At 36.9% G+C, this 12,151-nt stretch overlaps 1 protein-coding gene across 1 annotated transcript; it reads right to left on the bottom strand.

The window, feature by feature from the left end:
- Positions 1 to 2,917: 2,917 nt before the first annotated feature.
- On the bottom strand, positions 2,918 to 8,113 carry SMIM8 (small integral membrane protein 8). Its single transcript, XM_006902028.1, has 2 exons — positions 7,958 to 8,113; positions 2,918 to 3,076 (listed from the first exon to the last, which is right to left on the bottom strand). The coding sequence occupies exons 1-2, from the start codon at positions 8,090 to 8,092 to the stop codon at positions 2,918 to 2,920; spliced, it is 294 nt and encodes a 97-aa protein (XP_006902090.1). The 5' UTR covers positions 8,093 to 8,113.
- Positions 8,114 to 12,151: the final 4,038 nt, after the last annotated feature.

Below are 12,151 nucleotides of genomic sequence, written 5' to 3'. Positions count from 1 at the left end.
AAGATTATTGAGAGTACCATGGACTGCTAGGAAAACAGATTCATCCTGGAAAGTGTTAAAGAAGGTGGTTCCTTGGAGGCAAGGATTCCGAAGCTTCGTCTAACATACTTTGGACATGCTGTAAGGAGAAACTGGTCCTTGGAGAAGGACATCATGCTTGGGAGGGTGGAGGGACAGTGCAGGAGGGGAAGGCCCTCTATGAGGTGGAATCGGGATGGGAATGTCAGAGACAGTGAGATTGGCAGAGGACAGAGCAGGTTTTAGGGCTGTTGTACATAGGGTCGCTATGAGTTGCGAGCGACTCAACGGCACATAACAACAGCAAATAAAGAAGTAATCTTTTTAAAAAACCCTACAAATTAAAATTCAATTTATTTAAAGAACTCTGTGCAGTATTGTTGTTGTTGTGGTTGTGTGCCATCGAGTCGCTTGTGACTCATAGTGACCCTATGTACAAGAGCCCTAAACGCCGTTCTACCCTGTGCCAACCTCGCCGTCTCAGACACACTCATTCCCACCACTCCACTCCCAGAATTGAGCCATCTCATTGAGGGTCTTCCTCTCCTGCGCCTTCCCTCCACTCTCCCAAACATAATGTCCCTCTCCAAGGACCAGTCTCTCCTTGCAACATGCCCAAAGTATGTCAGACAAAGCTTCAGAATCCTTGACTCCAAGCAGCATTCTGGCTTTACCCTCTCCGCGACAAACCTGTTTGTATCTCCTAGTATAGTCAACACTCTTCTCCAGCACCACAGCTCAAAGGCATCAATTCTCTTTCTATCATCCCTATTCACTGTCCACCTCTCTGATGCATAGCCCATAACTGTAAAGACTACAGCTTGGATCAGGCACACCTTAGTCTCCAGCCTGATGTCATTGCTCTTATTATTATTAAAGAGTGAAATAGAACAGTTGTTGTTAAGTATTGCTAAGTCGTAGACAACTCATAGCGACTCTAGGAACAAAAGACCTGGACACTTGTATAACTTTGGTCGTGTCTCCATGTTCATAGAGTTTCCAGAGGCAAATCATTTCAGAAGTGGATGCCACTCCTGCTTCCAAGCTTGTTTTAATCAGGAAGCTCCACCAAACACTGTCCACCATGGGTAACCATTATCACGTTTGGCACATCAGTGTCACAGTCTCAGCAATCACTAGTTAAAAATTAAAAATTAAAAAAATTGAAAATTAAAAATTGAAACAGAACTACAGAAATGAAATTTACTAATGTTTCCATTACAATCATATGGGCAAAGATAGAAATAACTAGAAATAAGGTTCAGAATCTTTATCAGAAAATGAGCTCTTCTAGTTTTCTAACTGTTTTACAAATAGGAACACTGATGTAAGATCACCATGGTATTGGGAACTCTGGTGGCCTAGCGGCAAGAAGCTGCACTGCAACCCCGAAGGCAAAGGGTTAGAATTCACTAGATGCTCCGCTGGAGGAAGAGTAATCTCTTCCTGTGCCAGTGAGATCCGATTCTATGGTTCACACAAGAAAAACAAACAAACAATCCCGCCTCAAAAAAAAAAAAAAAATCTCTGGTATTAATTTCTGCATCCCTCAGGCCTGCTTTTAATGGTTTTTGGTCAAACATTCTTGTAGGTGGTATAGCACTGGTCTTTTGATTTGCTGTACAGAGGTAACTCCTGGTTACTGTGACACTGATGTGCCAAATGTGATAATGGTTCTTCACGGTGGACAGTGTTTGGTGGATCTTCCCGATTAAAACAAGCTTGGAAGCAGGAGTGGCATCCACCTCCAAAATAGCTCTATGAATTTGGAGAAACAATGAAAAGTTATACAAGTATTCATTCAGGTCTTTCATTCACAGGGTCGCTATGAGTCGTCTATGACTCTATGGTACTTAATAACAACAGTGGTATTAATTTATAGGAAGTAAAGAGGTGGGTGGGCGGGTGCAGGGGGATTGTATATCAATGAAGGAATTTTTCTTCTACTTTTCAAAAAGAAGAGCGAACTGGGGGTGCGGGTGGGGGTGGGGGGGGCGGGGAGAAAAGTGCAACAATGAATGAATGGAAACCCAAAATCTCTGTAAATATTAATTGAAATTAATTTTTTAAAAACAGAAGTAAATAAGTAACAATTCATTATAGTCAAATAAGAACAACAAACTTAGTACAGTATCATTTTTTTTTTACTTTTGCTTATTAATTTTCAGTTTAGTAGTTAAGTAAGGGTATCTTTTCAATTAGATAAAATACTGAACCAAAAATTGTTAAAATGGAAAAGCAACACATAGAAGGTATTGGTGAGTCTGTAAAAATATAACACAGTCAATTCTGTTTTAATTTCACAAACCTTAATGTTATCTGCAAGCTTTAAAATGACTATTTTCTTTTCTTTACAAACAGTGGTTCTATGCAAGGTAGAAAATGAGCATTTCTTTTGTAAATATCAGGAGAAAATGAAACTTTTTTTTTTTTTTTTGCTTCATAGAATGAAAAATATGGAACGCTTCACGAATTTGCGTGTCATCCTTGCGCAGGGGCCATGCTAATCTTCTCTGTATCGTTCCAATTAGAAAATGAAACTTTTACATTTGGTAATTTTAAAATGACATTCACCTTAAAATATTTTAAAATTATGCAAATTTAACAGCACTGGGTACTTTTTACTATAGAAAACTTAATAATTTATAAAAGTTACTCCTATTCTCATTGCATTTTTGTAAGATAATTTAATAAAAAAGAAACACAGAGAAGTTCTTTGGGGAAAAAATGAGATACAAAAGTGCTACAACTTTAAAAGACACATTTACTACAATGGTCTGGTTGCAACTGTTACCTTTTTTCTTCAACAATATATTTAGAACAAGAAATGTGATATCTTGCATTCATAAAGTCTTTCATTTTAAGATTTTGCAGACTTTAATGGAACACTGTAGCTCTGTTAATCCCATTTAGATGTTTTCCTCCTCATGTAACTGTGTCCTTCACTATCAATAGCTTCACAGAGGTCTTTTTTATTCTCTTGTGTTGCATGTAGATAACCAATATAAGCCACACAAAGTGAAAGGGTTATCAATCCAAAAGCCATAACAGGTTTGTTCTGCAAAAGAAAAAATTATAATGCCTCATTAAAATGAATCATTTCAGGAAGACTCAAATATTTAATAATTCCCTCTTAATATGCCAAATCTTTATTACCACAATAGCATTCCTATGACATTATCTCCAATTGTAATAAGTTAATCAGTTCTTTATTCAATCAACTGATTATAGAAAATTATTTTATCTTTTTTATAAAATTTATTTTAATTATGATTTAATGAAAGTTTACAGAGAAGTCTGATTTTCATTCATTCATTACCGCACATTCCCCCTCCTTCTCTTCCCCCTTCCACCATTCTTTTTTTTTAATATTCATTCATTATTACATAATTACCACCCTGCCCCACTTCCCCCTCCCCCAGTCCTCTTTGTAATGTACTTCTTATTCAAGGCTATTGTCATAATGCCTAATCATATATTCCTTTTAAATAGTTCTTTCATGCACACCCATGTTTATTGCGGCTTTGTTCACAATAGCAAAGAGCTAGAAACAACCCAAGTGCCTATCAACAAAGGAATAGATAGAGAAGCTGTGGTATATTCACACAATGGAATACTATGGTTCATTGAAAAACAAGGAACTAATGAAATACTATACAAAATGGGTGACCCTGGAGGACATTATGATGAGTGAAATATCTCAGTCACAAAAAGACAAATAACGGCATAATGCCACTGTTATAAAACAGGACTGACATGGGGGCTGGGGGAAAACTAAGAGGGGATAAATAACCTACATGGCATTGAAACAGACAAGGGAGATAACTGTATAAAAAGATATATAAATAGGTATTATTGGCATTACAAGAATCCAGAATAAGAACTGCAGAGTAAAGTGGTCTGGGGATGGGGGAGGGGGAAAGATTGTATAACAGTGAAAGAACTTTTTTCCCAAAGAAAAAAGCAATCTTGGGGGGCAGGGAGGAAAATGTGCAACAATGAACAATTGGAAACCCAAGTTCTTTATAAACTTTCATTAAAATCTCAGTTAAAAAATATTTTAAAAAACCAACAAAAAAACCCTAGTTCTTTCCTTCATCTGTTTCAAGGCAGTGTTTATTATCTATCCACTCTTACCTATTTCCCTCCCAATTCCCCATGTCAGTTCTGCTCTATAAGAGTGGTGCTATACAGTATTCGTCCTTTTGTGACTGAAATGTCTCACTCAGCATAATGTCCTCCAGAGTCACCCATATTGTGTAATGTTTTATTAGTTCATTGGGGTTTTTTTGTGCTGCATAGTATTCCATTGTGCAAATGTATCATAGCTTTTCTACCCATTTGTTTGTTGACGGGCACTTGGGTTGTTTCTGATTCTTTAGGGTACGTATATTCCCAGTAGTGGAATAGTGAGGTCAAATGGTATTTCTATTTCCAACTTTTTGAGAAAGTGTCTAACCACCTTCTATAATGGTTGTACCATTTAGAAAATTATTTTTTCTGTATTATTTGGGTGAAAGTTTACTAAGCTAACTGGTTTTCCATTCAACAACCCATACACATGGTTTTATGAAAATCACAATAGACACAATGTAACAGTTGTACTTCCCCATCTTCCTCTCTAGGATTCATTTTCCAATAACCTTTCTATCCTATCTCTTCTTCTAAGTTTATCTTTGGGTAAATCTTACTCTTGAGCTTATGTGGTTGGTTATTCTAAGGAATGAGTGCTTTTCTGGTCTTCTCATTCCTCTTATAGGCCAGTGTATTTTCTGGCTGAAAAGAGAGCCTTGGTATTGAGTTTTGTTCAGGTTGAAAGGGACACTAAGGCCACAATCTCAGTAGTTTCATCAATCAACTGGATTAGGATGTCTGGCCTAAAGTATATTTTTGAGTTCTGTACCACATCTCTGTCCACTCTACACAGGATCTTCAACTATGATTCCTCTAAGAATAGTCAGCAGTGGTAGCCAGGAAACATCTAATTCTTCTGGTCTCAAGAGTCACAGATGTTGAGGTTCATGTGGTTAACCCTTTGGACTAATTGTCTCTATGAATCTTTGCTTTCATCTCTGACCCAGACAGGGAGAGATCAACAGTTAGCATTAGATGGTAGCTGCTTATAAACTTTGAAAACCCTAGTTACTACTTACCACAGTAGGATGGAAATGATTGTCTCTGTGGACTCTATGTCAACTGGCTTTGCTATGTTCTAAGAGCTCAAAGATCGGCAACTTGTTTCTTCAGTGTAGTAGACTATGATTATAACATTACAGAGGATTCTTGCTTCTCCCTTGACTTGCCCTATCCTATGGCCTCGACATCTGTGATCTCCACCATCAGGTCTGCTATACTTGGGAGAAGAGAGAGCCCTGGTGGCCTAGTGGTGAAAAGCTGCACGCTACACTGCAATCCCGAAGGCACTCGGTTCAAATCTGCCAGCTCCTCTGTGGGAGAAGGATGGGCAATCTCCTCTCTGAAAATTCACTAGAGGGTCAGCTATGAGTTAGTTCCAACTTGAGGATACTCAACAGCAACATAGCTTCAACATCTTAGATCGCCACCATCAAGTCAGTGGTACTTGGGAGAAGAGTAGGGGAAATGAGAAATATCAAAATTGGTCTGGTTGCTCAGACTTTTTAGAGTTATGTGTATGCCAGGAGGAAGTTAATTAATCTCCTTGGGTTTGAGTTTCCTCATTTGCAAATCATAAATTAGTTCATTATATTGGGAAGTGAGAAATGAAGTCTACCTGCCAAGTTATAACTGAGTAACTGGTAAGAAGTCTTTCATATCATGTACTAGGCACAATACAAAGGTAACACAAAATTTTCCTTTATCAATTAATATATATTTTCTGCTTCTGATACCATACCTGCTGTCTACTATTCAAAATTTAACCTTATCAAAGACAGTCCTTGCAGGACAGTTAGGAGGAAGCTGAACTGCTAACCCAGAAAGATTACCCTTCTGCAGTATGAATTCACCAGCTGCTCTATGAGACAAAGATGCACAATCTGCTCCCCATGCTATTTACATCCTCACAAAACCTGCTGCAGGGTCAGCTACTAATTGAGCTGACTCTATGGCAAGGAATTTGAGTTTTGAACCTTATCAAAAAAAGAAAAGTCAAACTTTTTCACTTGGACATCTAAGAAAAGCTAACAAGCTCAGAATATTTCAAAGAGCGATTGATTCTTAAAATGTTTTAAGCAAGTAAAAGAACACATAAGCATGACAAGAAACTGTCAGCACTTTTTATTTCCTATGTCTTAGTGAGACACCCCAATGCCACACTTGGCGAAATGACCCAATTTCACTCAGCATGACAATAATTAAGCCACTAAATCTTACAAGGTGTGATCTGAAATATATTCATTATTCTGTACACAGTGAATTATTGGACAAAAGGAGAAAGGTCAAGAACTCATGTGACTATGAAGTAGATGTCAGTTACTAAACCCTGATAGTCAAATTCTTTCTGAAGATCAAATTACAAATATTACTAACTGGCACAGCCAAGAATCCAGATGACCCCTCTTACTGCTGTCCAGTAAGAACTGACTTCTAACTAATCTTCCATTGGACTTTAGACACTGTAAACTGGGTTAAGAGAGATTGCTCATCTCTCTCCTGATGAACTGGTAGTAGATTCGAATTGCCAGAAAGGCTCATCTTTGGGTTAGTGCAATTCCCTATGGACTATGTGACAAGAACTCCCAAGGTGTCCTGAGATGGCATAAATTGTTCTCTACTGCTAAATGAAAAAACTGGCACTTCAATTTTACTTTGTGCATTGGAAGAAAGGCCTGATGATCCACATTTTAAAAATTCAGTCATTAACAACCCTATGGGTCCTAGCTCTACTCTGAAACACATGTGGTTAACGTAAGTTGGAATTTGCTCAATGACAACTGGCTTTTTATTTTAGCCAGGAATCTAGCTTATCAAAACACATTGCCATTTACTTTATTTTCTTGCCATTTTATTTAATTGCCATTGAGTTGACTACATTCTCACTCATTGTGACTTTAAGAATACCAGAGTGAAACTGTTTAACACAATAATTTTGACTGTTAAACTGACCTCTTTAACTCTGAAGTATCTTATACTGGTAACTATGTAATTAAAATGTTAATAAAAATGTAATGTATTTTTCATGTTTTATAAATTTACTTCATTATTTAAGACAAAATGCATATCTACTTAAAAGTAAAATTCATCAAAGCAAATATGCTCACTAATTTGTAACAAGAATATACATTATTTTATTGGCTTACTCCCTTGTAGTACAAATGTATGTTTTAGGATTTTTTATAAGATGTTTGCAATATCCCTTTGGTAAAGAATATTACTCATAATAGGTAGAGTTAGGGTCTTAAGAATCACATTTTCATTTTTAAAAAGTTTCAATTGTCTTATTTACAATACTTAGTTGAAAAATAATTTCCTCAAGACTATTTTTTAAAATGCACACATTTTTACTTAATTGCTTTCCATGTAATTGCAAATAATTTAGTATTTAGGAGCTTATGTTCTTAAGGTTTATTCCAACTGTTATGTAGAAAGTGAAGTTGGTGTGAGTTTAAGAATGGGACAAATATGGAAAAACATGTATCTTTGCAATGTAAATGCTTATATACTACTATTAAAATGGTATTTTAAGGGACTGAGGAGCTGACTCACTAAAGCATAATCGTTTTCCAGTACAATCCTCAAATATTCTGAAAGTATTTAATTTCAAAAACTTAACTTTATAGTATGTATGTATTTAGTGAAACAGAAATTAAGATTTTTCCTTCTATTTGTTTTTGTTCTCAGCTCTTAATAATCAGTACAACATGTCTATGATAAAACTGTTATAAGAAAACAGAAACTTCCTATTTCTTAAGGCCCTGTAAGATGAAACATAATGCCTTGTTCTACATGTATTTCTTACAGGTTTAATGAAAAGTTCTGGATTCACAGCTCGAAATAAGTTCGTTGTGCGGACCCCTCTGAGTCCTGGGTCTCGAAAGTCTTTCTCGTTGAATGATTGATTTTTAAAGGCTGGGGGATCAGGTGCTGAAGACATCTTGATAAATATTTATTACCTAAAATAAAAAGGAGAATATCTTTTTATTCATAATGGTATTGTTTCATAACTTTTTAAAAAAATCATTGTCTTGTGTTTCTTAAATCCAGGCCTAACATATACCAAAGGTGATAATTATTTTTTATACAGGATAACACATAATTTGCAAATGGTGTGTTGTGGTCATTTGGTAAAAAGGTTTACTGTTTTCTTTTTCATCCCTAGCACATAGCATTGTGGTAAGCAAAGATTATTTTGCTACTTTTTCAGAAGTCTAAAAAATTTTTGTTGCTTTGAGTCACACTGTATCCTGTTAATACTATGTTGTTCTGTGTATCATCAAGTTGGAACCAACCCATAGCTGACTCTCCAGTGGGTTTTCAGAGGCAGTTAATCACATGGAAGGAGAATCCTACCCTTCTGCATTCTTTAAATTAAATTTGTCAAAATAAATTAAATTTTCCAGTGGTGCACCCTTCCTCTCTTAACTATCATGGCAAGATGAAAGGACAGTTATAATTTTAACTATCAAGTACCTAAGTCATGTTCACCTGAAGATCTTAATGAATATTTAATACCTAAAATAAAAATGAGAGACATTTTTTCATTCTTAATGTTATTTTTATAAGCTTCTTAAAAAAAACCTCTTGGTTTTTTCTTAAAACCCAGCCTCATATATACCAAAGGTGACTGCCAGTTAATTTGTTATATTGAATAACACATACTTTGTAAATGGTGCTTTGTGGTTAATACCACATACAAGCAAAACCTTGCAGATTATTCAAAAACAGTAAATCAAGAGATAAGTGCCAGAATCCCAAGTTGGATTAGAAGAGGCCATGGCACTAGGGATGTCAGATGGATCTTGATGGAAAGCTGAGCATACCAGAAGGATATCTCACTGTTTTATTGACTATGCAAATCTATTTGACAGTGAGGACTGTTAAGAAATTATGGCTAACATTGAGTTCCCATATATGTTTTACTAGTTATCCTTCTATTTTTACAATTACGGTCTTATACAGTATTTGTCCTTTAAGAGACTGAATGTATTCACTCAGCATAATGCTCTCCAGTCACTCCCAAGTTATGCAGTATTTTTCAAAATCATTGCTCCTGAGTGCTGCATAGTATTCCACTGTGTGAAGGTACCACAGTCTCAATCCATTCTGTTCTAGCTGGGCATTTGAGATGTTTCTATGATCTAGCAAATGTGAATAATGCTGCCGTGAGCACTGATGTACAGATCTCCATTTGTGTCTCAGTTCTAATTTCCTTGGGTTATATGCCTGTGAGTGGAATAGCTGGGCCATAGAGTTTCTATGTTCACCTTTTTGAGGAAACGTCAAACTGCCTTCCAGAGTTGTGGTTGTACCATTTGACAATCTTACCAACAGGGGATGAAAATTCCCACCTCTCCACATCCTTTCCAATATTTATTACTCTCTGCCCTGCTAAACATTGCCACTACTGCTGGGGTAAGATGGTATCTCATTGTGGTTTTGATTTGAATCTCTCTTATTAATAAAGATTTTGAGCATTTCTTCAAGTGTCTGTTGGCCATCTGAATGTCTTTCCCTGTGAAAAGTCTTTCTATGCTGGGGACTCAAGGGGAAAAGGGTGGGAGGAGAGGATGGGTAGAGGCAAAACCACAGGGTTGCACAGTTTAATGAGTGAACAAAGGGGGTAAAGGAAATGGGAAGGATCCAGTGGGAACCTGAAAAGATTGGATCATGATGATCCAATGGTGAATGATTTATAAAGCATAATGGATGGGAATGATTGTATGAAACACAGTATGAATGAAGAACAGTGTGAAACACAATCTATATGAACCTTGTGACCAAATCAATATAAAACTTAAAAAAGAAATTGTGGCTAATATTGAGAATAACGAGACTCTGAGAACACTTAAATGTGATAATAGAAACTCTATACCAGACCAAGAATTAGTTGTGAGAACAGAGCAAGAGACACTACATGGTTTAAAAGAAAAAAAAAAAAGTTGTGTATCAGAGCTGTATCCTTTTTTTATAATTATTCAATTTGTATGCAGAACAAATCATATGAGAAGTTGGATTTTATGAAGAAGAATGTAGCATCAGGATCAAAGGAAGACTCATCAACATAGAGGACATAACTTTGTTTATTGAAAATAAGGAAGACTTGAAGCTCTTGCTGCAGAAGATCAAAGACTGCAGCCTTCAATACGGATTACATCTAAATATCAAGAACACAAAAATCCTCACTACTAGGCCAATAGGCAACATCATTATAGATGGAGGAAAGATTCAAGTTGCCAATTATTTCATCTTATTTGGATAAACAATCAGCACACTTGGTATCAGTAGTAAAGAAATCAAAAGACATATTTCATTGGAAAATCTGCTGTCAGGCACTTCTATAAAGTGCTAAAGAGCAAGAATGTCAATTTTAAGACTAAAGTGCACCTGGGCCAAGGCATGGTCTTTTTAATTACTTGCTAGGCATCTGAAAGTTTGACAACTAAGGATGATGGGGGTGGGGGGGAAGATCAATGACTTTGAATTGCGGTACTAGAGTAGCATATTGAATGTCCCGTGGACTGCCAAAAGAACAAGTAGATCCTGGAGAAAGTACAACCAGGGTGCTCCTTGAATCAAGGATGGTGAAGCTCTGTCTCACATATTTGGGGCATGTTCTCAGGAGGGGCTAGTCTTTGGAAAAAGAACATTATGCTTGGAAAGATGGTCAGAGTGGGCGAGGAAGCCCCTCAACAAGATGAACTGACACAGTGATTGTAACAATAAACTTTGAGTATATCAGAGATTGTGAGGATGGCACAGGACAGGACTAAGTTCAGTTGTTCACTGGATCACTATGAGTCACAGTCATCTCTATGGCACATAACAACAATACAAACCATGTACTGATGATGCTTCTCCTGATTCTAATAACTTTTAAAATATGAGTGTAGAGAAGGACAAATAGAAAAAGAAGTTATTAAAATGAAAGTTGCATTTTAGTATAAGCAAGTAATGCCTATGAGATGTTAGGCAGAAAATTGTTAACACATAATAGTCATGTTTGGAACTAAACCCAAGTCTTGCAGCTCAAACTCAACTCAGTCAGATCATTAGATAAAAATAACAAAAGTGCTTGAATGCCCATAAACAAAAGTAAATCATTCTAAACAGAATTTGACACACAGTATTATTCTATTACTGAGAAAAAAGTGCATGTAATTAAAGCAAAAGCCCATAGAAAATATTTTAAAGTATTTATTGGGAAGAGAAAGAAGGTTAATAGAGGAAAGTAAGCTAAAGTTTTCTTAGTTGAAGAATTCAACAGAAAAAATTTTAAAAGGCTCTCAGCACAATTTATCACATACATTGCATTGATGACAGTGTGCAAGGAACAGAGGATTAATTTACCTATTATATGAGGTCCAAAACCCATAAATTCAAAAAGAAGAAAGGAGGCAGTTTAACCTATATTAAGCTTTGTTGTTTTTATGTGCCGTGGAGTCGCTTGCGACTCATAGCGACCCTATGTACGTACAACAGCCCTAAACCCTGTCTATCCTGTGCCAATCACACTGCCTCTGACACACCCATCCCGATTACCCCAGTCACTGAATCAATCCACCTCATAGAGGGTCGTCCCTCCACCCTCCCAAGCATGACGTCCCTCTCCACGGACTTCTCCCTCCTTACAACATGTCCAAAGTATGTTAGATGAAGCCCCAGAATCCTTGCCTCCGAGGAGCAGCCTGGTTTAACCCTCTCCAGGCTGAATCTGTTTGTTTTCTTGGCAGTCCATGATACATTTAATACTCTTCTCCAGCACCACAGCTCAAAGCTCCTTCTATCTTCCCTAGTCATTGTCCAACTGTCTGATGCATAACAAGTAATTGCAAAGACCATAGCCTGCCTGTATCAGACGCACCTTAGTCTCCAGAGTGACATCATTGCTCTTCAGTACCCTGAAGAGGTCCCTAACAGCAGAGAGGGATCTGCAAGGCAGAGCAGGGAGAACGTGGGCAGAACCGACGGCCAAACAATAGAGAAGTGACTCGGG

The sequence above is a fragment of the Elephantulus edwardii genome, unplaced genomic scaffold (assembly GCF_000299155.1).
Source record: "Elephantulus edwardii isolate Elephantulus edwardi_28Jun2011 unplaced genomic scaffold, EleEdw1.0 scaffold00360, whole genome shotgun sequence".
NCBI lineage: Eukaryota > Metazoa > Chordata > Mammalia > Macroscelidea > Macroscelididae > Elephantulus > Elephantulus edwardii.
The sequence above is the reverse complement of the archived record's forward strand: the minus strand, read 5'-3'. Positions and strand labels throughout refer to the sequence as shown.

What these genes read in the sequence shown, in the direction of transcription:
- SMIM8 (XM_006902028.1), bottom strand. Translation starts at nt 8,092, where the DNA reads ATGTCTTCAGCACCTGATCCCCCAGCCTTTAAAAATCAATCATTCAAC. An exon ending in CAGAACTTTTCATTAAACCT is followed by an intron (nt 3,077 to 7,957) that starts GTAAGAAATACA and finishes TTTCTTTTGCAG; the next exon opens with AACAAACCTGTTATGGCTTT.